Source organism: Protobothrops mucrosquamatus, unplaced genomic scaffold (assembly GCF_001527695.2).
Source record: "Protobothrops mucrosquamatus isolate PMUCROS unplaced genomic scaffold, P.Mucros_1.0 scaffold555, whole genome shotgun sequence".
NCBI classification, from domain to species: Eukaryota; Metazoa; Chordata; class Lepidosauria; order Squamata; family Viperidae; genus Protobothrops; species Protobothrops mucrosquamatus.
This window is the reverse complement of record NW_015386858.1, coordinates 1,219,896-1,247,682: the sequence shown is the minus strand read 5'-3', so window position 1 is coordinate 1,247,682 and position 27,787 is coordinate 1,219,896. Positions and strand designations below refer to the sequence as shown.

Sequence of the window (27,787 nt, the reverse complement as noted above, 5' to 3'; positions counted from 1 at the left end):
CTTCTTCTTCTTCTTCTTCTTCTTCTTCTTCTTCTTCTTCTTCTTCTTCTTCTTCTTCTTCTTCCAGTTTTGTCTGGCTAGAATGAAAGGTCACATCTGGTGTTGTAGTTGTTATTTGATTGACTAGATTGTCTAAGTTCTTAGTATGTTGTGTATGCTGATTTATGGCATCCTCCGTCTTAATGTTGCTTTCTTCAGTTTCTGTTGCTTTTGGAGTTGCAGGTACTATGATTAAGATCAGAGTTCGATTGTCAAGGTCCTCAGTAAATTGTGTTTGTTGTTGTGTAGAATCCTCTTTGATGTTAGTTTGTCCCTCTTCTGTTGTTTTTTGGCTTATAAGTTGATCAGTTGGAGTCTGGGCTTCAATTTGTAATTTGTAATCCTCTTTGATGTTAGTTTGTTCCTATTCAGCGCCGCCCCTGCCACCAGCACCTCCATGGCCCACTGCCTGGCATCACAGCCTGTGAGCGCTTCTCTTTCCCCACCCCTGTGTGGGGAAGCCATGGCCACCGGCAGCAAAGAGAAGCAAGATGGCAAGACTAGATGCCAGGCAGTTTGCAGAAGGCCAGCGAGAAGGGGAGGCCGTTTGGGGGGTCAACTCCCCCCCCAAATATTTTCTCAAGCATGGAAAGTGTTTCTTGCTTCTACTTCCCCTCATCTGCTCTTTTATAATTTAATCCAGCCTTACCCAAATTAATGTCTTTTGAGTGTCATGGACCACAGTTCCCATAATACTGTGGTTATGCTGGCTAGAAATGCAATGCCTTATTTTCTCTGCAGTATGCACCAAGGAGGCAGTAGGTCTGTGGGATTTAGATGTATTTAAACATTTTTTTCCTTCTGCCTAATTTATTAAATCAACATCTAATTCAAAATTAAATGTTTCTGAGAAATCCAGGGTGGTTTACAAAAAAACTCTCAAAGACAGCTATTGTAAAGCATCACCAGCACTGCTTAAAAAATATTAAAAGTGTGTATTTTAAGAAAGAAAAATATTAGTAGTAATTTACTTAGTGCTGTTTGACCATAAAATATGGCGTTGTTCTACATATGCCTGGGTGAACAGTGTTTGGAGTTGCCTCTAAACGGCTGAGGGATGCACTGTTCATATTTTCCTTGGAAGAAAGTTCTATAATTGGGGTGTTGTCTCTGAGAAGGCTCTGCTCATGGCCACTGTTCTATAAACCAAACTAGGGGGACCATCTGGTCTAAATGGATGGTAAACATAGATGATTAGGGGGCTGGAGGCTAAAACATATGACAAATGTTTGTGGGAATTGGGTGTGTCTATCTTAGTGAAAAGGACTAGGGGTGGTGACATGATAGCAATGTTCTAATATTTGATGGCTGCCACAGAGAAGAAGGGATCAACCTATTTTCCAAAGCATCAGAAGGCAATAATAGATGGAAACTAATCAAGAAGAAAACCAGCCTAGAACTAAGGACTTGTGAAAACAACTAACCAGTGAAAAGGCTTCCCTTCAGAAGTTGTGGATGCTCCATCACTGGAGGCTTTTAAGTAGAGATTTGATATTCCATTGTCTGGAATGGTATATGTCGCCTGCTTGAGCAGGAGCTTGGACTAAAGACCTCAAAGGTCTCTTCCAACTCTCTTACTCTTTGAGAGAAGCGCTGCCAACCTCTCCCCAACCCCTCGTCCCTTCCTGGGCACAGAGGGAGGGAAGAAAGGAAGGAGGGGAGGGAAACAGGAAGAAAGAAAGGGAAGGAAAGAAGGAAGGAGATGGGAATGAAAAGGAGGGAGGCAGGGAAGGAGGCGAGGGAGGGAGGGGGAGGAAGGAAGGAAGGAAGATTGGAATAAGAGGGAGGGAGGGTCTGAGGGAAGTCCTGCTTTGGCACTTGCCCACCAGCAGCCTTGTTGCCCTTTTGCCATCCCCTGGTGGTCTCCCATCCTATTGCTGAGGATGCTTTGATTACAAAGCCAGGTCTCCTCGCATGGAGAGGGAGTGGGCCTCCCTCTGACCCACGCACTTTGCCCTCCTGCACCCACCATGAGCAACCTGGCCAAGAGAGCGAGCACATAAGCAGTAGCCTTGAGGAGGAGGTAAATGCAGCTGGGCACCCCCTTGGGGAAGTCCGGCTAGGTTAGGCAGGGCTGTGGGGTCCTGTTTCCATGGGAGCTCAAGGGCTGGGCTGGGTGCTTGACCTCCGCTGCCCAGGGCTCCAGGCAGTCCGTGCCACTGTCCAGGGCCCCCCTGCATGGCCTGAGGCTCAGTAAGGCTCCTACAGTGGACCATGCCCCAGCACTCACCCCGGTCCCACCCACCCCTCCGCTGCAGACCCTCATATCTGCCTCAGTCCTGCCCAGGCCTGCACATGTGCCCCTGATGCAAGTGACGCCGAGCTGACCATGCCAGCCATGCCCACCCAGTAGGCCACACCCATCCAATGGGCCACGCCCATCCAGTGGGCCACGCCCATCCGGCACCCGATGATAAATAAGTGGGGTTTGGGTTGCAGTTTGGGCACTCGGTCTCTAAAAGGTTCGCCATCACTAACCTATACTGTACTGTGCATTTGGTTTTTCTTGCCTATCACCACAATTGCTCTAAATCTCAGACAAAATTCCCTCTGTTTTAGATTCAGTAGTGCCAAATTATCTAATTCTCTTTCCAGTTCTCTATTCATAACTTCTGTCTTACTCTCTAGAATTTCTACTTTATCATTAATTTGTTTTAAAGCTCCAGACACTTGTTTTACAGAGCTTTCCATCTTCTTGACTTCTTTCATCTTTAGAAGTCTTTCTCAATTATTTTTTCTTCTTAGTTCTAGGTTGCTTCTCTCCTTGGTTAGTTTCCATCCATTGCTTCTTGTCCTGCCTTCGGGTGCTTTGGAGAATAGCTTGACTCCCTCTTCTTTATTGGAACATTGCTATCATGTCACCCACTAATTCTCCTTTTCATTAAATTAGACATACACAATTCCAGCAATTGTTCTTTATATGTTTTAGTCTACACTCCCCTAATCATCTTTGTTGTTCTTCTCTACACTCTCTGCACAAAATCAGTAGAGTTTGCTCGTCAAAAGCAGCTAAACCTATACAACAACAGTCTGTTTGTTTCTTACTCTTTGGCCCCGGAACCAAGCAGAAATTAGCATCTGGCTCCTGCGTATCTCTTGGTAATGCTTACGACACCTCCATGCTCGAAAAGTTGCTTGGATTAAGGTAGCCAATTCCTGTACTCGCTGCTGGCGTCTCCTCTCCAAATCAAAAAGCTGTAAAGAAGATTGGAAAGTCACCAAGATGGACTAAGGTTTGAGTACAGGTAGCATTTTACAGGTAGTCCTTGACTTACAACCACAACTGGGACCAGAACCTCTGTCGCCAAGCAATGTTGTCATTAAGTGAGTTGTGCCCAATTTTAGGATTATATTTGACCTGGTTATGTGAATCGCCATGTCATTAAGCAAATCCAGGTTTCCCCATTGACTTGGCTTGTCAGGAAACCCCCTGGGAAGGCAATTAATGTTGATCACGTGATCCGGGATGCTGCAGCTGTCATAAATACATGCCAGTTGCCAAGTACCCAAATGTTGATCACATGACCATGGGGATGCTGTGAAGTTGTAAGTGTGAGGATCTGTTGTAAGTTACTTTTTTCCGTACCATCGTAATTTGGAACAACAGTTAAACAAATGATCATAAGTAAAGGACTACCTGTTTTTCTCAAGCCTAAGCCTAATTGGTTAAATGTCAGTAGATCCTATTCTTTGTGGGTTTTGTCTCGAGAATCTCATGAACGTTGTAAGGTTCGGAAGAAACTATTTCCTGAAAAATTTCACCTTTATCATTGTTTAGGAATATGTCCCTCTTCTCTCCTCAACCCATTCTTTTTCTTCTTCTTTTTTCAAGGAAACATCTCCAGTAGGGCTACCAATAATTACTTAATTTTCTTCTAGCTGGACTAGAAGAAAAAACGCATTTATTTAAATTATTATGCTAAATTACGATTACTGGTCATATTAACAGTTTGACTCACATCATGGTAGCAGGACAAGGAACTGAAGTTGAATTCACAGAACTGAAATCAAACCACAGTAAAAAAAAAAAAAAGTACAGGTGGTCCTCTATTTACGACCACAATTGAGCCTGAAATTTATGTTGCTAAGTGAAATGTTTGTTAGGTGAGTTTTGCCCCATTTTTCTCATCAGAGTTATTAAGAGAATCATTGCAGTTGTTAAGTTAGTGACTCAGTTGTTAAGTGAACATGGCTTCCCCATTGACTTGGCTTGTCACCTTTTGTGACAAAAGGTGATCACATGATCCCGGGACACTGCAACCATCATAAATATGACTCAGCTGCCACGCATCCAAAATTTGATCATGTGACCAAGGGGATGTTGCAATGGTCCTAAGTGTGAAAAACGGTCATAAGTCACTTTTTTTAGTGATGTTGTAATGGTCACTAAATAATCGCCTTCAGTTTTCTTGGCATGGCCCAGTAGGGATTTGCCATTGCTTTCTTATGAAATGCTTTTTTTTATTTCTTGCCCTGGGGTTTCTTGATGGTTCCAACCTATCCTGTCTGATCCTGCTTAATGTTCTAGATGAGTCAAGGTTGATTTCTTTCAGTAGTTCTTTTCCTTAGTTCTGGGTTAGTTAATGTAAACTTTGGAAAACTACAATAAATTCCTAAGGAACTGGAAGAGCAGTAAGGGATTGATAACACTCAGCAAGAAGAAATGATATACTTCAGATTTATTCATATCGCACTATATAAATATGAGCAGTGCCTCTAAGTGGTAATTATTGTAGCCGTGCTTGGCAGGGCTGGCAATATTTTGTATGTTATTTCAGCACTTCTTTCCAAAAACATTTGTTTAAATTGCTCTTTCTTGTTCTCCATATGTAATTAAACAGCGAAATCTGGCTGAGCACATCATATTATGATGAGCAAATCTTTCACTGTATAATCAATACACCAGCGGAATCAAAAGAAAGAGCAAGCAACAGCGGCAATCAAAAAGAGTCTGGTATCACTGAAGCGGGAGAATGTAAAGAAAAAAAATGGATTAGCTGCACAGGCATATTTTTATGAGGCATTAAAATCCCTGCTTTCAACTAGAAAATTCAAAGTGAGGGATATCCCGCATAGTCCTACAAACAAAATCTTCTTTTCCTTTCACTCTTAATTAGCATAGCCATCTTGCTCTCTTCCGCTTCCATTGCTCTGAAGTACCATTAGCTCACCGTGGATGGGGTTCGGATGAAAATCTTGGTGTGTCCGTATGCCAGTTCTTTGGGATCAATGGACAAGCTGTTCAAGACATTTTGAACACCATCCCTGTAACAGAAAAGAGAAGAGATCAGATATTGCTTGAGTAGGCAAATAAGTGCTGTGGTCACTGGTTATAAAACAGTGGGATGGCCACAGTTCCTATGCCAAACATTAAGCAGTATTGGTTATGCCACCACCAACCAAATTCCCCAGATGGTGTCTCAATTTTATAGAGACTCGTGCCTAGAGTAGTTCTGAGATGTCCCTGTTATGTTCTGTGCAATTATATCTGTTCAGCACTTTTCAATATTCCTTTGAGGCACATTATATTGAACCATTGGCTCTTTTACCATCTGGACCTTCTGCTGAATTCTAAAGGTTATCAGAAGGCCCTGCTGACAACAACTCTAGCACATGACCTTGGCCTACCTTGCACTTCCTTTCCAGTGTGGCCAGGTTTCCTTGCAGAGTGTCTTATAACGCTCCAGACATGGCTCATACGTCTGCCTAAAGGCATAGCCAGCCCGCCGGACCTGCACATTCTCCAACAGCCCAAGGTAGCGCACCTGTGCCCGGACTAGCCCATCAGTGAATACAGCCGGCATCTTGTTATCATTAGGCTTGATACACCTGACAGCAGAGAGAACATAAGCAGAGCCTTGTTGAGACAGAATAAACTAGTCAATACGTTTAGCTAAAGCCCAATGCAATTCAACCCTAGTTTGAGTTCCTCACATGGAGGTAGGCATTCATTACCTGATATAATTGGGGTTCTTGGAATAGAGGTTTTTCATGAGGGTGAAGACAGAGGCTTTGAACTGAGAACCGGCTGTAGGTGGGCGCTTGAGTGAAGCTTTTTGGGGGTCACCTTCAGGGAAGAGGCTGTGTAACAGTACATGCTTGGCCTTCCACATGGCTTGTGACAGATCTCGAAAGAGCAGGTCATTGTTCTTCTCAATGAATCCGGTCACATTGTAAGTTACCTTTGGGAGAGACTGGCTTTAGACACATCCTTTGGCAGGCACAGTGCTTCATCTAACATTGTGTTTAGGAGACACATGGAAAGGAAGCATCACGTTGACCATCAGATGGTTACTAAATGTTCTGGCCTAGGCCCACAACTCTGTTCATCATTTTTCCTAAAGGGATCTCACAACATATTTATGCTGCAAAGCAATGTATTTGCTTTTAGCATCATATTTATCAGCATTTATTATTTGTTATTATGCCTTGAAACTCCACTAAGAAGCCAGGGAGTGGAGAGCATCCTGGGCACCTAATTTGCTTTCTGGTAAATGGGAGCTTTGTGTCTGACCTACCATGTCAGTAATTTTGCCAGTTTGCAAGGTACCCATAGCAGCCGTTTTATGAAAGTGCTCTCAGATTTCTAAATTTGTTCCTGCTCCCCAAACAGTGTCTGTTCCTATGATAAGCTAGCCCTTATCTAGTTTCCATGACTATGAGTTTTCTTCCTGGTACATACGGTAATTCCTGTGTCTTCTTTCTCATTTTTAATGAAACTAGAGATAATAAAGTTTGGGTAACATTTTCCTTTTCTATACTATTATAACCATATGCTCCTGGTTCCATTTGATTCACATCCCTTTATTATCTCTTGCTTTTAATTTAATAATAATAATAATAATAATCTACATATGTATGAGTACTTACTCATTCTAAATGCTTGAGCAGGGAGCTGGACTAGAAGATCTCCAAGGTCCCTTCCTACTCTACTCTACTCTACTCTACTCTACTCTACTCTACTCTACTCTACTCTACTCTACTCTACTCTACTCTACTCTACTCTACTCTACTCTACTCTACTCTACTCTACTCTACTCTATTATTCTATTCTATTCTATTCTATTCTATTCTATTCTATTCTATTCTCCTGGGTTACATCATACATTTTATTATCCACCCTTGAAAGATTCCTGCCTGGCTTACATTTCAGTCCTGACACAAAATACTCATCTAACTTTCCTGTCTGAACTATTTTATTCGGTTTTATAGTGGTATGGATCATATCACTAATACTGAGAACATCTCCAAAGAGATCCCAGTTCACCAAGTTTAGAAAACCAGGCTCATCTGCCCGGCATCCCCGGACACAGTGGTCTTCCTTTTCTCTTCCTTCTTTGCTTCCAAGGACTGAGAAAGACCAACACTACTTGCCTTTCCAGCATAGTGTTGGATTCGAAAGCAGTTGATGGGCAAGCTGGCATCCATGATGTGCTTGGCATTCTGGGTAGCTCTACTCTCATAGCGCTGATGTTTTGCAAAGCCCTGGTTAAGTTTGTTCAGGAATGTTTCTTCATTCACTTCCCCCGGGCGAAGACACTCTTCGTCCAACATAGCTAGAATTCCACTTTTGTTCTGTTAAAAAAAGTACCAATTACAATGTTGTTCTCTCTGTATTTTTTCATTCGTGACCTTGCACAGTTTTAACAATTGTCCGAAACATCAGAAAAAGAAGGCAGTGGTGATCTTAAAAAAAAATCTATATCCTGCAGCAATTCAGAGCACACCACATAGTGCTGATAGGGGCTCCTTAAGGTATAGAGAGATCTGGAATGGGATGGGGGCTCACAGACAGTTAGAAAATCTTCCCCCTCAATTTTCAAAGTTACTTTATCATAGATTCTAAGCCAGTGTCCCCCAACCTGGACATATTCTAGATATCCAAATTTCCCCAACCAGCACGACTATTTCTGAAAGTTGAAATGTCCACATTTGGAGGGTGGCAAGATTGGGGAATAATAGTCCAAGGCTTAGACTCTAAGCCATCAAATTCCCAATAATTGATACAGATGTGCATCCAGGTTTCTCTAGTTGAAGAATCAACAGTGTAATATATTCCAAAGATTCTGGACACTCTACATCACGGGTGTCAAACTCGCCGCGTCACGTGACATGTCGTGATGTATCGTGACTTTGCTGGAGCTGAAGTGGGCACGGCCTCCGCATGATGCAGGCCAGCAGTTTGACACCCCTGCTCTACATGCATTAAAAGAAAGAATAGATTTAGCTAATACGGCATTGCCCCTGTTTTACCCTCCCTTGTTTTGAAAGCAACTTACATTTTCTATCAAGTTACAAATGATGCTGTTATCAAAATAATCCACATGGGTCCAAGTAATGCCCTGGGAGGGAGAAAAAAAAAGTTACATCAGCAAATGTATCTGGGAAAACCTCTTGAGACCAGCTCCTGGTTGATTTGCTGCCTCTAAGTCTGATGGAAATTTCTCAGGAGGAAGGAGAAATCAGGAGACCACCCATTGGTGCTGCAGAATTGCCCAGGAATTTAGTTCCTTGTGATTGATTGTGGGTTGATGTGCTTGAGAGCCAAGAAATTAAATTTTATTTAAATTAATTAAATGAAATTTACAAAGTGCCCTTAATTGTTGTGCAGCCTTCAGAGACATTTGACTGGTAAAAGCTCACTTTCTTAAATACTTTATTAATTAATTACCTTATATCCTAAAATATATATTATGAGCAACAGTGAAGATCAAAGACTCAGTGAGTGCCTTCTTTTTCAAATTAGGAACTAAATTGTAAAGGATTACAATTTAAAAGCAAAGAAATCTAAGAAAGTTTTAAATGGACAAAGGGGACATGGTTTTTTTTAAAAAAAGAAGAAAGTTTTTTTTCTGGTTGAAAGTACCCTTGGAAATAGTAACATTAATTAGATTGGAACGTTTTAAGAATGTTGATTGTTTTTAAGGACAGTACTAATTGGTGGATTATTAAAAAAAAGAAGATAAGATAACATGAGCTAAATTGTGAGACGGCAACTACAGAGAGCTAATTGGGACTAAAGCAGGGGTCCCCAACCTGCTGGCCACTGGGCTGTGGGACAGGCTGGCTAGTGCACGCATGTGTGCGTGCACACCCCCTCACTTGCGCTAGTACTACGACGTGGGGTGCAAAAACAGGACACTGCACCACGGGGCGCAAAAATGGGCTGTTGCTGTCCCTCGGGATGTGAAAATGGGATGCTGCCATGCCTTGGGGTGTGAAAACAGGACGCCAACGCCACGCTGTGGGTGCAAAAACGGGTGCCACCGCACTGCAGGGCGCAGGAACTAGGTGCTGCGCCACACAAGAATGGGGCAGGCTAGTAAGTATCATGTGGGCGCTAGCCCCGCCCTGTTTGTGGTGTGTGTAAAATGCTTCCCCCTCCCTTTTCCTCCAGGCGGCCAACTGACAAAGGTTGGTGACCTCTGAACTAAAGTGTTCAAGGTAGAAAGAAGCAAAATGGGGGGGGGGGAAGAGAAGTATTCTTTTACTTTCACAGTAATAATTGACATACTTTCTCTCCACGACAACCACAAGCAAAGATGCCAAATTGGGAGAAAGTACAAGAGTTCTCTAGAAGAATTTATAGTTAAGAACCATTTCACTAAATTTATTGCAGAAAATGTTTGAAGAATTTGGCAAAAAGATGAGTGCAACAATTAAAAGGTGGTTCAAAATATATGTTGAAAATATTATAATGCTTGGTGAACATATAAAAAAAACTAAAAAATTGAATTTAAATACATACTTTGATAGAGAGAATTTTAAAGATCAATATACAATGGAGACCAGAGGTCTTTCTTTTGGGAATGATTGCCACCGGGACAGGAACATGATGGACAAACAGTTGGAAATAAACCATGGAACTTTGTTTTTATAAATGATAACTGCAGCAAGATTATTATACACACTAAGATGCAGAGACTTGACAATACTTATACTGGAGGAATGGTTGGTGAAGATGATGGAACTTGCTGAGATGGCCAAATTAACTTCTTTGATTAGAGAAAAGACAATATCTATATTTATTGCTGACTGAAAACCCCTTACAGACTTTTCGTGGAAGACAGAAGAAAAAATGAACTTATGATATATGGTTTCGATGATTAGACAGGATAGATTATAGAAAGAAGAAAGTTATGTTGTAATCATAGAGTAAGAGATAAATTTATAATTGTACTTATAACTTCTGTAAAGAAGATTGGAAGCTATTTCTTTGTATCTTTTTTCTTTCTTTACTTTTTTTTTAAAAAAACTTTTCCTTTCCTGCACCTTTAGATTTAATTTAATTTACATTTACTAGTTCATATGGGTTTTTATGTTCTTTTAAAAAACTTTTAATAAAATTGTTTTTTAAAAATAAATGAGAGGGTTGTTCATAAAGTTACTTTTGCATCACCGCTGTAATTGTGAATAGTCACTAAATGAGGCAGTTGCTAAATGAGGATTACCTGTAGAACAAACTGGCTCTTCATGATGGACTAGAGCAGGGGTAGGCAACCTTGGCTCTTTTATGACTCGTGGACTTCAGCTCCCAGAATTCCTGAGCCAGCATAGCTCAGCTTGGAAACCTCTCCCTTTCCCCTCAGCATGGCTGGCTCAGGAATTCTGGGAGTTGAAGTCCATGAGTCACAAAAGAGCCAAGGTTGCCTACCCCTGGACTAGAGTAAACTGAAATGTATTGGTCCTGGAGACATCACCTCATTTTGTATCACTGATTCAGCCAAATGTGCCATTTCCTCCCTTGTATAAAATCTATTAGAACCACAGTTTATTTTTTTTTAAAAAAATATTCTTTTTAACCAGTGGTGGGATTCAGCTGGTTGGCACCACTTCGGCAGAACCGGTAGCTAATTTTTTTGTTGCCCAGGCCCAGAATGGACTTCCGGAAGCAGCATCCACACAGAGAACCGGTTGTTCACATATTTGAATCCCACCACTGCTTTAGGCTGGACCTCAGCACATTTTGATTACTTGGTCATTTTTTTTTTTTTTTGCACAGGCTATGAATATTCCTGTCAGATTCAAAATAACTGGTTACCTCACGAATGTATTCCTCTTGTTCCTCTTTTAAGGTGAGCAGGATGAAGATCTGCTGCAGCTTCTCATTACAGTAATTGATAATGAACTGTTCAAAACTGTTATCCTACAAAGAGGAGACAAGACAAATTTCAAAAACCAAAGGCTAAAGGATGTGCGTAACTAGGAGGTCTTATAACACATTCAATGTTCTGCTTGGTTCAACAACCCTGATTACCTGTGATGCCAAAGAATTTTATTAGAAAAGGCACTGTCAAGTGTGGGAAAATCAGGAGGTTCAGGCAGTTCAAATGAATATAAAGGTTTATTGCAAGCTTATGCGCTCTACAAGAATCTGAACTAATGGTCAAAGCTAATCAGCATATGACAAAAATAAATAAACAAACACAGAATTATGCATATACCCACATATATTATATGACACAGAGTAACAACACAGTCTAGTTCAGATTATGTTTACATGTGCATGGCAAGAAAAATTAATCTTGTGAGCTTACAACACGGATGGCATAGGGAAGAAAGCTATTGCACAATTGGGTAGTCCTGCTAGAAATTACTTGGAAGATAAAAATCAAGGTACACAATTCAAAAGGCTAGGAGGTTAATAAGGAGTGGAAGTGCCATTAGGCCACCAGCTATCCCTAGGGTTGCATCGTATTTTTAGACCTCCATGCTAATTGGCAAAGCCAGGTAGGTCTTAACACTCTTCTGGAAAACCAGAAGAGTGGGGGCTCGCCTTGCTTCTATGAGTAAGGTACTCCATAGGTCTGAGAAGGTCTTCCTCCTAGATCCCACCAGTCAAAACCTCTTAACTGACAGGATATCAGCATGTCTTCCCTACTTGATTGGATGGGATGGGTTGATGTAATTGGGATAAGATGGTTCCTCAAGTATCCTGGTCCCATTCCATGAAGGACTTTAAAGGTAATCACCAATACCTTGAAATGGACCTTGAAGTAAACTGGCACACAATGTAGCTTGTGTAGCAGAGGTGTTATATGTACCACATAGTTCTCAAGTATTCTTCTTTTGTCTTTCCCAACAAGATATAATGGACATCAGGTGTTAAACAAAGTTATTAGCATTTTACAGGCTCAAATAGCTATTTCTCACCACATAACCAAGTTTGGAATTAATGACTTTTTTAGAGAGAGCATTGGTCATAGTCTACAGAATTAGGGACAATCAGCTGGAAATCTTCTATCTTTGGTAGTTCCAAAATGGATAGAGAACAGCTTCCTCTCTTGATTACAGATGAATGAATCTGTCTGTGTTGGTTCCCCTTCCTTGTGAATCTGTCAAGTTCATTTCTTACTATTTTTACAGATTGTCAATTTCATTTTGTCAAATTTCTGGGTTTTTTTCTTCTTTTTAAGGTCACACCAGATGAGCTGCAATTTGGTGCTCAGATTAAGAAAACATGCATCTTTGTTAAAGCAGTCACATCTTTTCAAAGATTTTTATGGCTTTGAATATTGACTCAATTCTCTGTTCATGTCCAGGAAGTACCTGTGCATGTACAGGTAAGCAGACAGGTGGGAAAACCCTTCAGAGTAGCTATCAATCTTTCTGGAGGACAACGCTGCTTTGGGGTTTTGAAATGGGGTGTTTTTTCTTGCACCAATGCACTTTTGTAAAAGCGTCTTTTACAAGGGGAAAATTGATTCACTTCAAAAGAAGCTAGCATGTAGGATGTGTGATTGCAGGTTGCACTATTGCTAGAATTGACAGGTTTTCATAGCAACTATATATAAGAACATGACTAAATTAAGTCGGAACATCTGAATCCCCTGTGATGTTTTTCAGTTACACACACATACACACACATGGACACACAGATGCAGACACACACACTTGGAAGCACCAGTAAGCCTTGCTTAATTCTGTACCCAATTCAAAGTTCTTTATTAAATCCAGGTCTTCAGGAAGAGAATTCCAGGAATACCCAACACTTACCTGAAAAATTTCAAAACCATATATATCCAGAACACCCATCACTTTCTTCCGCTCAGTTGTTTTCACCTGAAAAGAATGGGGGGAGGGGGATAGGAGGGTGTTGAGGATTAATTTCAAAGAATCCCAATATTCTGAAGGTATTCCCAATTTTCTCTTTTAACTCGGGCATTGCTTGCATCTTGAACCCAGATTATGAATACCAGTTCTCGCAAGAAAGGGAAAACACCCCACCCCTCATTGCTATGTTCCATCTTATTCCAAGTAGCTGCAAAGAAAAGTATATGGCAGTCTTGCCTGGCTTGGGTCCTTACAGTTTGGATGTGCTATTGCTCCCATTATACATTGACAGCATGAACAATGTACAAGGATCATAGGATATTTGAAGCCATGGCACCTACCGTCTGGAATATCATCCCCACTGAGGTTAGATTGGCTGCAACCCTATTGGTCTTTTGGGGCAGAGGTCCCCAACCTTTTGGGCACCAGGGACCGATTCCGTGGAGGGAGGGTTTTTTTGAGGACTGGAGGGTGCGTGGTTTTGTGTGCTGCCTGCATCTCGCGGATGGGGCTTTGATTGTTTCTGCGGCCCGGTTGCTGGCATGCCATGGACTGGTACTGGTCCACGGACCAGGGGTTGGGGACCTCTGTTTTGGGGAACCCCGAAGACAAGGTTCTGTCCCCTGACCTGGGGATTCCATGGCTGTATGGAGCTGGTGAGATGGTTATATTGTTTATAAGGTGTTGGTTGGTACTCTCCCACATTTTGCATTTAATGTTTTACATTTTATGGTTAATGGTTCATTGCTTTTAATTGCTTTAATCCCCCCCCCCTGGTTTTTGTTACTGTTGGTTTTTATTTTTTGTTTTCAACTTTGTGGGCCAAGTATTCGATAAATGTGGCTGTATAAATCGAATAAAGAAAGTGGCAATGTAAAGGGGTAATATGTGAAATGACAGAGCATGGCAGGCCAGGTACTGCATGGCACATTCATTTCAGGGATTCAGAAACTAGATCTATCCATTCGGCACTGAAATGCAATTTTTAGCCAATTGTGAAAGGGATTAGAACAGGGGTAGGCAACCTTGGCTCTTTTATGACTCGTGACCTTCAACTCCCAGAATTCCTAGCCAGCCATGCTGGCTCAGGAATTCTGGGAGTTGAAGGCCACGAGTCATAAAAGAGCCAAGGTTGCCTACCCCTGGACTAGAATATTGAAGATGGTTTAATTCTTGCAATTCACACAATTAAAAAAAGGAAAAATAAGACCAGGACCTAAAATTAGAACCCCTCTGGAAAGCAGGAACAATTAAAGTGTTATTTTCCCATTTTTATCCCCTCTACAAGCTTAAGAAGAAGGTGAGGTTGAAAAAAAGCATCTTGCCCAAAGACCCTCAGTGACATAAACAGCCAGTAGTGAGCAAAATGTCTGTTTCGACTTGTTAGGAACTTTGAAATCCTTAATGGGAATTCTTAATGAAGCTTCTTCATCTGGTGAACTAAGGCCGCAAGAGGCAGTCTTACTGTCTTCAAGATAGCCCAGGTCAGCAGACTCACAAGAACCACTCAAAAGGAATCAAATAAAACTTTTTCAAATTAACAAATTTAATTAAAAGTCATAAGGTTTTGTGAGTTGCAGTTCACTTCATCAAAAGCTACCCTATGCATCTGATCATGCATCTGATGCAATTCATAAAAGCTTGTGTCTTTTGTGGAAAAGATTGTGGAAAAGATTCTGTCAGATTTCTCCCGATTTTTTTGCACCATAATCTGATATGGCTCTCCTACAACATCATCAAGAAATATATTCCATTATTATATGGAATGGAGACCAAATCTTGAAAGTTTCGCTCTCTCTCCCTTTTATACCAAAAAGAACGTAAGAAAGGCAACTTTTTTCATTTCTTCCTCACCCCTCCCATGTTTCCAGACTAAACTGCTGTTTTCATAACAGCTGTTGCATACCTTTTAAAAAGCTGTCTTTGTAGAACTGGGGCATCCTTGTGTTCTTTTCTGTGGTTAAAGCTTTAATTTCTATGCACCTCTCGCCTTTTCAACAAAAACTGAAAACTGATACAATGCTCTAGCCATGCTTGTCCAGCACAATGCCTCCAAGTGTCCTAGTTTACAATTTGACTTAAAAGGCAATAGCCATACAGTATTAGCTAGAAATTCTGAATGTTAGCTCTATACCAGGTTGGTTGCTGAAAGCTCTCTCAAAAGTTCTCATTCAATTATTATGAATGGAATCTAAATATATGTTAGAAAGCAGGGATTAGGTGTACTCACTTTGATGCTCTCGTTGATCCTGTTAATAAGCCAATTAAAGAGACGATTATAAATGTTCTTTGCTAGGGCATCCCGCACATAGTAGCCCTAGGAGCAAAGACAGTGATGATTAGTAATTCAGAAGCTAAGACTTAAAAAAACTGCGAATTAATCCCTGCCCTAGAGCTTGGGTTAGAGTTAGGGTTGCATCATACGGAGGCCGTGCTCACCCCAACTCCGACAATGTGAAAAAAGTCACGATACGTCGCAGCACGTGACACAGCGAGTTTGATACCCGTGGGTTAGATTCATTCCAGATTTAAATATTCACTGGGCTGCTCGTATTTAAACAACATTTAAAGCCATTTTAGTTCCATCAGTTATTTTCTGCATACCCACAAAACTTGCAGAATCTTGATAAAGAACTATTATTCTCATAGTTGTTCAAAGCGAGATGGTGCAACAGAGAACATATATACATTTATACATAGAATGGATACAAATAACTGGCATTCGGTGAGTGGAGGCAGATAAATTGATTGGTTCCCTATTTTTTTCTTAGTTTGCTTATACTGTACAGCTGTTTCTATGCTGCTGTCTCTCTGAATTTAAGCCTGTTTACAGTTATAAAGCTGTAACAAAATTCCAATATAAACAACGTCTCAAAAGCCCCTAATACCACTATCCATCTAATTGGGGTTCTTCTCACCAAAGGCCCTATGGAAGATCACAGTTTTCACTGCCTTCCAGGATGTAAACAGGATAAGGGCCATGCTGATCAGAATGGGCCAGCCGTTCCAAAGTGAAGGGCTGGCTGTAGGCTAGACTGGAAATTAAGAACAAGAAACAAAAAACCTGGAAGACGACCATAGTTCTGTCTCTGCTCCATTTTCTTCCTTCACGCTCTTCAAATTAGCTTGTCCAGCATTTAATTAATTCAACAGTTCCTGTCCCGCTAAATCAAATTCACATCAGTCAGGCTGCATTTTTCCTAAGGTCAGCTAACAAAACACTCACCATACAGTGACCCATATTAAAACAAGATAAAGCATATTTCAAGAGCAACATAGTAATGAAAGCTGCCCGGGTTCTCTCTTTTCAAATATTCCCTGGAATAAGTAGTTAGTCAACTTCTATTAATCTGATGGTTCTACTGGAGAAGAAAAATAAATCCAAATAATAGAGTTATCTGCAAAACAATTCTCTTTGGAACATCTGAGTAACTTCAAATGCCTGGCACCCTGTTGTTTTATATTGGAATCAATGAACCTGTGTCTGAAGTTATGAGCTATGCTGAGTACCCTGCACATTTTTCAGCATGGAGCAGAATGATCACTACTAACAGAATTATTCCAGCAATATTTCAGACATCTCATGTACACAAATCTGCCCAACACTCACTTGTGAGACATTCAGGGATGTCACCACCTTATCCTGATGGGCTTCCACTGTCCGAGAAGACAAAGCTTGCTCTAGTACTGTTTCATCCAGTTGAATCAGCTGACAGATCTCTCGTACCACTGTAAAAGTAGAATAGGGAGGAAACAGTACATGCAATTGTGAGTCACTGGCAAGGAAGGTTTGAACTCGTCATGAGCATGATGAGTTTGTGATGGGTATGACCAGTAAGGATCACTTCCCACCTAAATGAGCTGGGTATATCACAGTATCCTAAGCCAGAGGTCCCCAACCTTTCGGGCACCAGGGACTGGTTGCGTGGAGAGAGTGTTTTTTGTGGACGGGAAGGGGCATGGTTTTGTGTGCTGCCTGTATCCTGCAGATGGGGCTTCACTTGTTTGCAGTTTCTGGCATGCCGCGGACCGGTGCTGGTCCATGGACTGGGGATTGGGGACCCCTGCCCTAAGCCGTATAACTGATTTCTAAGAACAGTTAAAACTTATGTCATCTTAGTGCAGCTAGTGGGTCTGTAACTGACTCAGTTTAAGTGCACCACAGAAACCCAGACATTGTCAAGTGCCCGGGAAATCAGGAGATTCAGGCAGTTCAAATGAGTATAAAGATTTATTGCAAGATTAAGCTCTCTACAAAAATCTGAGCTACCAACAGTCAGGGGAAATGAGTGGGAGTTAAGAAAGGCATTCAAGGCAGGCTGGACTTAGATCTCTTCCCGGCGTGCAGGGATTTGTGATTTATGATGTGTTTGACCCCTCTCTTGGGCTCAGCCTGGTCATCTCCTACAGACGTTGTCTGATATAACAACAGCAAACTGTTGCAGGTTTCTCTGGCTTCATCTCTACTTTACTGACTGCTGGAGGCAAGGCTGGAGAAATTCAAAAATGGACGGCATGTATTACTTAGTACAATAATAAAGGAGGGAAAGGAAATGTAGTTCTTTGGCTTTGAGTAGAAGAAGAGGAACAATTGATCTGAGGAATACAAATGGCCTCCCTAACAGCCTTACATTATTGGCTGTTTTCCACAAGGCAGCCGATGTTTGTGCAGCTTCTGATGCAAAGCTATTTTCAAGGTCAAGCCATGATGACGACCGGGCTTCTCTGTGTAGTATGCCCAGGGATGAGATTGTTAAGGCAACAGAACAATGAAGGCCAATGATTATGAAGGAACTGTTTTTAACTGATGCCATCAAGTTCTTACGTAGCCCTGGAAATGATCCTTCTCTCCTACTTACCTTTGTCACTCTGGATAACACATGCTTGTGCCCCACCAGCTTGAAATTGCTCTCCAAATTGCACATTGCCCAGTTTGAGGATGACTGCTGTCACCTCCAGCACCTCTGTCATCTCTGAGGGTGTGAATCCAATGGCTCGCATGGCATCCTACATTAAAGAAGTTCCAGGGAAGAGCATGAACCTCAGAAAGAGCACAACTCACCTCTCTCTCTCTGCATCCAAGTAAAGCTGTATGTGCATAATAGCACTGAGATAGGAAGCAAAGTCAAACGGTATTTTCAGGGAATGTCCGAGGGCCCAATGGAAAGAACACATTTAGATTGCTCAGCTGCATAGCGTTCAAAAGGTCTCCAGGCTAGTTCCCATGAAAATTTTGCTTTGTTTTGTGAAGGATTATTTCTCCCTTAATTTTCTTTCAAGTTGTTTTACAGTTCCAAAGATCATTGATTTCACCAGCTGGCTGGTGACTCCCTCTTTTGTGAGGGTTAGTGCAGTTTTGGCAATGCAGGAATCCAACTTTGGATAATTACTAGCTATTAATACCTGTGTTTTCCCAAAAATAAGACCGGGTCTTATTTTATTTTATTGCCTCCAAAAGAGGCACCAGGTCTTACTTTTGGGGGGTATCTTACTCCCCTCCGGCACTGACGGCCCACACAGCTGGCCCATTTCTTCTTGGGCCAGAGGAGCAGCTTCATGCTGCAGCTGCATTCCAGGCTGCATTTTGCAGTCAAACCTTTCCGGAAGGCCTCTGCAGACGAGTACCGAGCTATGGATTCAATCCATAGCTCGATTCTCAGCTGCAGTGGCCTTCTTGGAAATGCCTCTGATTGCGAAATGCAGGCCTGGCTGCAGAAGACACTGCAGAAGAAGTGGGCCGGTGAGGAGAGGCCTGGCTGCAAGGTAAGTGGGTGCGGGGCACATGGGGCAGATCCACACACCCGACCCCTGCCCTAGCTTGATTTTTAGGTAGGATTTCTTTTGCTCTAGGCCAGTGGTTCTCAACCTTTTTAATGCCGCGACCCCCAACCGGTCGTAAGTCGAGGACTAAACTGGTCGTAAGTCGAGGACTAAACCGGTTGTAAGTCGAGGACTAAACCGGTCGAAAGTCGAGGACTACCCAACCGGTCATAAGTCGAGGACTTTCCCTGCCCGGGAGCGCCACGCATGCGTGGTTCCGCCTCCTGCGCCGGCTGAGGCGTAACTGGCAAGCGGCAGAGACGGAGCAGGCCAACCACCAGCTGGCCCAGCTCAAGGGAGGTAAGGCACCCGCTGGAAAAGGGGGAAAAATGGCGGACAGCCTTGCTTGGCGACCCCCATGAAATGGTCGATCGACCCCAAATGGGGTCGCGACCCATAGGTTGAGAACCGCTGCTCTAGGCTAATATAATTTATATTATGTATTGCACAAAGAGTATAATATAACACATACCTGAACAACTTTGAAGTTGGCTGCATCATCAATGCCCTGCAGGCTTGCAGCCTCCTTGTTGAGGTAGTTATAAAGGCTGAATTTTCTTTCCAGTTTCAGCTGTTCTGTTGAAGAGAAGGAATTGTGGGAACAGAGTCCTGAGTAGTGCTCCCTCCAGTCAAGATTTTTTCTTCAGATGCTATGCAGGTAGTCCTCAACTTTACAACAGAGTGAGGAAAATCCTCAGGGACGACTCACACCCTGGTCAGCACTTCTTTACTCTCCTGTCATCGGGCAGGAGATATAGAAGCATAGCCAGCCACACCAACAGGCTGAAGAACAGTTTCTACCCATGGGCTGTTAGACTCCTGAATGGGAAATAACTCCATGTATGATAGACTTGCGGGGCCAGCACATTGTGCAATAAGTTCACGTGGTGTAATAAGATTGTGTGTTTGTTGTCACTGTGAGTTGTGTTGGGGGGGTGCACGAAGGGAGGCTTAGTCAATCTCATTGTACACATGTTGTACTTTGACAATAAAGGTTGATTTGATTTGATTTGATTTAGTGACTGTTCAAAGTTAGTAAAAAAAAGGCACTAAAAAAGTGACTTATGACCATTTTTCATACTTACAACTGTTGCAGCATCCTCAGGGTCACGTGATCAAAATTCAGACGTTGGGCAACTAACTCACATTTATGATGGTTGTAGTGTCCTGGGGTCATGTGAGGACCTTTTGTGACCTTCTGATAAGCAAAGTCACTAGGGAAGCCTGATTCACTGAACAACCATATTGCTAACTTAACGACTGCAGTGAGTCACTAAAGAAACTGTGCCAAGAAAGGTTGTAAAATGGGGCAAAACTAACTTAACAAATCTCTCACTTAGCAACAGAAAATTTGGGGTCAGTTGTGGTTGTAAGCTGAGAGATACCTCTAATGTCATTTCAGCTCTCATGTGCCAATCAGCTTCAACCTAAAGTAGACATTCCATATCTTGCCTTTAATATGACCTGGTATTTTGGGCCAAAAGAATTGATTTGCATAACTCCATTTACCATAATTGATATATTCTAGCTGCATTAGACTATAACTACCATGGCCAATTAGCATGCTGGTGGGGAAATATGAAGGAGATTTTGGTACAATGTACCTGGATGGGAATGCTGCTCTGGTTACTGCTATTCTATGTCTTCCCAGCTGCTGGGAAGAAATGGTTTAGCACAGTGGCTCTCAACCTGTGGTCCGCAGACCCCTGGGGGACTGCAATATCATCATAGGGGGTCCATGAAGACTTGAAGAAATGTTATGATTTAAATCATGAGTTAAGTTTTGGGAGTCCATGGCTGTAATCCATGGTCACAAAAGGTATTTAAAGAGGTCCATGGTGAAGAAAGTCCATTGGTTTAGCATCTTTGGCTAGCCATGCCTCAATGAGTTGAGAAGATTCAACATTTCCTGAAATGAGTTTTCCAAATTCCAGCAATAGATTGTTCCTGCATTCCCCTTATTTCAATCACCACCACTTCGTGTCCCTCCCTCCCTCCCTCCCTCTCTATCATCCAAGTCACAGAGATCTCAAGTGTGAAAGACATACTGAGCAAGTGGTCTGAGCCTCCAGATAGGAGTTGGTAGAAGATGTGGAAGTTTCTCTCGCCCTTCACATGATGCACGACTCGGGATTTCTCCAGCAGGTCTGCAAGTAAATGCAGGACAAGAATGAGAAAATGAAAACACATGGGCAAGAGTTGGCAGAATTTAAGGCCAAGTTGTTCCCTCTAGATAGCTAGAACATGTCTTCTATCAGCCAAGGAAGATCATGGCAGTCTCAAGTTCATTATCTACTCTGCCCCCCTTTCCTGCTTGATTCGTTCATGCTGTTATTACTATGTGATCACTACAATACAGGCATCTGGGCCAGGAGATTAAGTAGGCTCTGCTGTTGTTGATGTGGTAGGGTTTTTTTGTGATTAAGATTTACTGTTTTAACCTTGGATGCTACAGATTTTGTGTTGTGTTTTTTTTATTTTAATTTCTGTATGCTGTTCAGAGTTGTGACATGATAGCAATGTTCCAATGTTTGAGGGGCTGTCACAAAGATAAGGGGGTCAACCTGTTTTCTAAAGCACCAGAAGACAAAAAAAAAAGAGCAATGGTTGGAAACTAACTAAGGAGAGAAGCAACCTAGAACTAAAAAGAAATTTCCTGACAATGAGAACAATAAACCAGTGGAATGGCTTGCCTTCAGAAGTTGTGGGTGCTCCAACACTGGAGGCTTTTAAGAGGAGACTGGGCAGCCATTTGTCTGAAATGGTATATAGGCTCTCCTGCTTGAGCAAGGGGTTAGATTAGAAGACCTCCAAGGTCCCTCCCAACTCTATTATTCTGTTATTCTGCTTCTGTGAGATGGGCAGACATATAAATTATTTAAATAAGTAAATAAGCACAGGATTAGAAAAGCTGTGGACCTCCAGATATTGCTAAACTTTATTTCTACATTTCCAGCATCTAGACCAGGGATAAGGAATGTTGCCAATTGCCATTTAGCAAATCTGGAGGTCAGCCTCCCCTGTAATGACACAGAATTTCTGTTATTGGCTGGCAATCAAATATATGCCCCATTAGATAATAGCACCTGTCCCATCTTAGCTCATCTCAAAAAGCTAAGTAGAGCCAGACCTGCCAATACTTGGATAGGAGCTAAATCAAGAATTTCCACAGATCTCCCACAAGCTTTCCAAAGCTACTGAATTGCAAATAAAAAAAGCAACTCTCCTCCAGTTTTCAACAAACCATAGCAGAATGAGCCCAGAAACAATAACTAGGTCTGAAGCTAGTTTGGCACAAAACCTTTGTGTGGAGGGGGCTGCCCTCAATTTAGGAAGTACATACATATATCATTAATAATGTATATCCTTATCTCCTATTAGCAAAGACTTCCTCTGCTAGTGGTAGCCCTTGACTCATGACCTCAATTGGGGCTAAAAAAACCGTCTGTTGCCAAGTGATGCGGTTGTTAGCTGAGTCAGAACTGATTCTACAAACTTTTTTCCCTCAGTTTTTATGCAAGTCACATGGTTGTTAAGCGAATCTGGCTTCCCCCTTGATTTTTTTGTCAGAAGCTGGGAAGTTCAAAAAGGAATCCAGGGATGCTGCAACACTTGGCAGTTGTCGAGCGCCCAAATTTTGATCATGTGACTGCAGGCATGCTGCAATAGTTATAAATGCAAGGAGGGGTTATAAGTGACTTTTTTCAGTACCCTCGTAGCTTTGAACGGTTGTTAAATGAATGGTCATAAGTCAAAGGCTACCTCTATGGTAAATAGCAGAAGACTGATTCTTCTTTACGGTCTCGAGTTTTAGCAGTTGGCCCCCTTCTGTTGAAAAGATCTGGAAGATCATACTCACAATTGCTAATGACGCCACCTAGAGGATCACCTTTGAAGTCAAACTCAATATCCATGTATTTCCCCTGGAGAGAGAAAGAAACAGAGGGGCACGTTTGGACCCAAATGAGAAGCCTCGAACCCCTAATAGATATGACGGTTTCCCTGCCCTTTGTTTGCTTTGAGCTAATCCAAGGCATTGCATAGACATATAGCTGGGTGCATTTGAGACTTAACTCTCTGAAAACAGAGGAGTCTTGTAGCATCTGAAAAACTAATCGACTTATTACATGTGAACAATAAATGCCTCAGCAGGTGGCAGCACCTGAATTATCTTGTTTGAAGTTGGAAGCCAAGCCAAGTCTGCTTGCATGGGAGATAACCAGGACTCTAGATTAGATTGTATTCTGTCTAACATTCTGCAAAAGACAATAGCAGCCCATTTCTGTACTGTTGCCTAGTTGTGTCTGTGAACTCGTCAGGAATTGATCTTGATTGAAAGAAGACTTTCACTATTTTAAAGCTCTGAACAGATTCGTTTTTAAGATATCAAAGACTGTTGGTTTTTGTTGCAATGGATTGATGTACTTACTTTTCTGGAAATTGTCTGAAGGCAGTAACTAAGGTCAAATTACATGTGATATGCAGCAAGTAAAAGTGACGTGTGGGATCTACATTAGAGAGTTGGCACGACTGGGACTTAAAATAATTCTCCTTTCCTTCTTTGCTCTAAACTCTAAAGCCTCATTACTGCAATGCAATTTTGCAAATGTTGAGACATATCTTTCATTGTTACGTATTGTCTTGCATATTTATTTTTATTAACTTATAGTATAAAACACAAAAATACAAAAGCAAGTAGTAGAAAACAAAGGTAAGGAGAAGGGAAAAAGAGAAGGGTGGAAGGGGGAGGAGAAAAAAAAGGCATTGACATCCAACTCCCTCTGTTGCAGTAAAATAAGGCATTAGCATCGAACCTCAACTTTTTACTTTTCTATAATAGCATAAACTAGCCATTTCTAATTATTAATTTATTTTTTATTTTCCCAAACTCTCCCCCATACATATACCGTGATATTTATCAGATATTAACATACATTCTTTTTACATTCTTATATATAAGATACTTTTAATGAAATAAATACATACACATGACTTTTGGTGTTGCTCGCCCATTTCCCCTTTCACTGCATCCCCACTCCTTCTTCTCTACCTTCTTTCTCCCTTCCTTCTCTTTCTTCCCTNTCTCCTTTCTTCCCTCTCATCCCTCTTCAGATACAATTCAGGGGTAATGTCCGAGCAACTCCTCTCTCCATGTTTCCCAATCTGTATTATATACAATAAGATTAATTTTCTCTTACATTAATACTTCTATTTATCTAACCTTCTCAGTATATACGTCTATAAATATGTATACAACCTCCAGTTATTCAATACTATGTCTAGCCATTTCTATAACAACAAGTCAATCTAATCAGAAAACCCCTAATCTATTGTTACATATTTTCATGAACTATAACATATCTAGTTAGAAAGGCCAATAATTAATATTCTATTTTTAATTACATTTTAAATTCAGTATTTTTGTATTATGTACCTGTTTTAAATGGCTGTAAGCCGCCCTGAGTCCGCTAGGAGAAGGGCGGGGTAGAAATTTAAATAAATAAATAAATAAATAAATAAATAAATGCATTTAAACTATCTGGTTTTTTATTTCTGTAAGAACCATTTCACAGGACAATTTCATTATGTTTTATATGGGGGGCTGACTGTAGAACACAACAATGAAATGTTGCTCTATCCAAGAATTATTTTGGTAGATTCCAGGAAGTGCTTACATCATCCACTCGGCTCTTCTGGGGGTAAATGTTAAGTATGATTGAGTTGTATAAATTGGGTCACAATTCTATTTCCGGATAATTCTAATCTTCTTAAAAATATTTTAGCCTTCAAAACAGCAAAAATAGAATTGTATACCTGGAAAAGTCCAAGTAAGCTCATGTGTGAGACAGAGAAATAAAGAGAATAAAAAAGCAATTACACTGTTTCTAAAAGTAAAAAGATAAGGCTTTATAAATCTACTTGCTTCTATGATGAGCAGAAGAATAAATTATGCAGAACATTTAATTGACCCTTATCGTTTATGCAGGTTGGATCATTCAATTTTTCTTTACGCACCACTTGAGTTGCAGAATTGTGATGCAGGAACCAGGATTTGAAAAAGACTGTAAATCTAGACTTGCTCCCAAATCTAGATCTATAATTATCTATAAAGATAATAAATATCTTCTAAGAAATATTAGAAGCTGTGCTAGATTCACTCAGTAGTAATTCTCCATCAAGTACTTACAAATCGGGAGGAGTTGTCATTGCGGATGGTTTTGGCATTCCCAAAGGCTGAAAGAAGAGAAAATAAATTGCACTTTTCCCAAGGAATAATCTTGTAGGCTAGCCTATCTGTTTCAGCATGGCGTTATAAAGCCTTGGGGCAAGATTAGGGAGGCAATATACCGGTAAATATAGACCAGGGGTCCCCAAAATGCTCATCTCATTGACTCTTTTATTAAGTTTCAGATTGTCCATTGACCCCCAAACGTTCATTATATGAAAATAATTTAATAAATATTGCTTTAATTAATAGTACTATGAATAAGAACAATAAGAACAATGAAGAGACCCTTTGACAGTTGGGGTCAATATTGACCATTTTGGAGAACCCTGGTAAAATATAGACCAACAATAGGAAAAACAACTATCAGTGCATCAGTTTTTCGCTGATGTATTAGGCCACCATTATAGCCAATGAGCACAGGGGAGAACGCCAACCGACAGGTTGACGATACTTCAGGAAAAGTTGGAAAAGGTCAGTTTGCCACAACTAACTTGCCAGGGCCATCTCACTGCAGGACAACTCACCACAGCCAATTTGCTGTGGGAGAACTCACCACAGACAATTCCACGCAGGATAACTCAATGCGATAAGTGTTATCCGCCACTGTTTCTTTGACATTATTTCCATTGATAAAAATGGAATTTTCCGTGATGAGTTGTCCCATGGTGAGCTGTCCTGTGATGAGATGGCCACTGCAAGTTGGCTGCGGCGAACTGACTTTTCCCAACTTTTCCAGAAGTATCCTCAACTTGTTCATTGACTGCAACATGTTTGTTGGCAAGATGGCCATGGCAAGTTGGCCGCAGTGAGTTGGCTGTGGCGAATTGTCCCATTCTGGAAGGAGAGGGGAGGGTGTCTTTCAGTCTTTCTTATTGTAAAGGAACTATATAAATATCCCAGTGCTCCCAGGATTGTAAAAACAAAACACACACAAAAAAGTGAAGGGAACTTCTTTTAAACTTGTTTTTAATCCTCCTTAGCCCAGAGCCTTCTATGAGTGAGCAGCTTTAGAAGTATATATATGATATTGGACAATACGATATAGGAGATAATATATATTGAATTAAGATAAAACCATAATAAAATCATCATAATATGGAGCCATATAATTGCAACGGGATAGATGTTACAGTTTGATAACTAAGGAAACTAACCATCTAACTGTTTCTGGTGCAGCTGCAGTGAGGTCATCCCAGGTGCCCTTAAATTTCCTGAGGGGACATTCCTGAACTATATGTGTTATAGTTTGTTCCGGTACACCACAGTGGCATTGCAAGCTCTGGGCCATTCCCCATTTAAGAAACTTTGTCTTATAAATCATGCCAGTGGTAAGTTAGGGATTGCCAGTACGGGCAGCACATTTTATACAGTACTGGTATATATATTTTTTGCCAGTTCAAGAGCTGAGTTCTTTGACTTAGCTGTGAATAAAAACCCAAACAACCACTCCTTATAACCACTGCAAATGCGCTGTAGATCTGCACTTTCTCGGCAGCAAAATACTGTTTTTGCATTATGGGAAAATGTTACAATACGTAATTGCCCAGTGAATGTCTATAAGTACTGATCAGCTCCTATAGAATCGATCCCTCCCTTTCCCATCCCTTACAAAGGCTGCAAGTACATACCTTCCAGGACAGGATTTGACTGTAGCAGCTGTTCCTTAACACGATTCACCTCCTCCCCTTTTCCACATACAGCTGCCACATAGGACATGACTAACTTGCTGGCCTCTAATGAAGAAAAAGTGTGAGCAGCATAGAATCAGGAAGAGAGTATAGGATTTGGTAGGGATATTTTAAAAAGAGCCAGTTTTGGTGTGGTGGATAAGACATAAGTCTAGAAATCAGAAGGCAATGAGATCTAGTCCTTCTCTAGGCATATGGCCAGCTGGGTCACTCTCAGCCCCCAAAAGGAGGCAAGTGCATGTCAGGGACTCATCCAGATAGGAGAAGGGGCATACATAATCCTGTCCAATTCCCTTCTCAGAAAAAATTGTCAGTAGGAAATCCACTACTAAACAATCCCTAATGTAGGTGGCTATCAAGTCCCAGAGAACTCTTAACACCTCTGAAAAGACACTATAGTTTGAGACAGGCTGTCCCACTGCTTAAATCATGAGGAAATTCTCCCAAAGATGCTTTTTCACGAGGCAACTGGACTTTCTTGATTTGTTTGTTTGTTTGTTTGTTTCCTTTGAAGACATTTCTCTTCTCATCCAAGAAGCTTCTTCAGCTCTGACTGATGGTGGGGAATGGAAGAATTTATACTCCTTGTGGACAGCTAGTTGTTTGCATTCTTTTAGAGAGTCATTGATGCCACCTGGAGGTTTATCTGTGTCCTCGGGGTCACCTGAGTAGTGCAAATGGGTGTGGAGCCTTCTTGGAACTGCTGAAAGGACTGTGTTGTAGACTGAAGATAGAAGATAGATGATGTCATATAGATGATGTCTATAGGGGGCGAATCCTTGGCCCCCTCAGAGAGGGTGCGCAATCTGGGAGTCCTCCTGGATCCACGGCTGACACTGGAAGATCATTTGTCGGCCGTGACCAGGGGGGCGTTTTATCAGGTGCGCCTGATTTACCAGTTGCGCCCCTTTCTGGACCGGGACGCTTTGCGCACAGTCACTCAGGCCCTCGTCACCTC

At 41.5% G+C, this 27,787-nt stretch overlaps 1 protein-coding gene across 1 annotated transcript in view; it reads right to left on the bottom strand.

The window, feature by feature from the left end:
* LOC107288512 (unconventional myosin-Ia) overlaps window positions 1-27,787 on the bottom strand; it is a 53,286-nt gene that overhangs the window by 20,651 nt on the left and 4,848 nt on the right. Inside the window, exons 4-19 of the mRNA XM_015817140.1 lie at window positions 26,770-26,874; window positions 25,100-25,146; window positions 22,772-22,835; window positions 20,961-21,059; window positions 19,385-19,488; window positions 17,952-18,099; window positions 16,703-16,821; window positions 15,323-15,409; window positions 13,036-13,101; window positions 11,081-11,185; window positions 8,319-8,381; window positions 7,414-7,614; window positions 5,995-6,221; window positions 5,668-5,868; window positions 5,211-5,304; window positions 3,085-3,234 (exon numbers count right to left, since the gene is read on the bottom strand). Of these exons, the coding sequence (XP_015672626.1) occupies window positions 3,085-3,234; window positions 5,211-5,304; window positions 5,668-5,868; window positions 5,995-6,221; window positions 7,414-7,614; window positions 8,319-8,381; window positions 11,081-11,185; window positions 13,036-13,101; window positions 15,323-15,409; window positions 16,703-16,821; window positions 17,952-18,099; window positions 19,385-19,488; window positions 20,961-21,059; window positions 22,772-22,835; window positions 25,100-25,146; window positions 26,770-26,874 (1,880 nt within the window). The remainder of the gene's footprint in view (window positions 1-3,084; window positions 3,235-5,210; window positions 5,305-5,667; window positions 5,869-5,994; window positions 6,222-7,413; window positions 7,615-8,318; window positions 8,382-11,080; window positions 11,186-13,035; window positions 13,102-15,322; window positions 15,410-16,702; window positions 16,822-17,951; window positions 18,100-19,384; window positions 19,489-20,960; window positions 21,060-22,771; window positions 22,836-25,099; window positions 25,147-26,769; window positions 26,875-27,787) is intronic.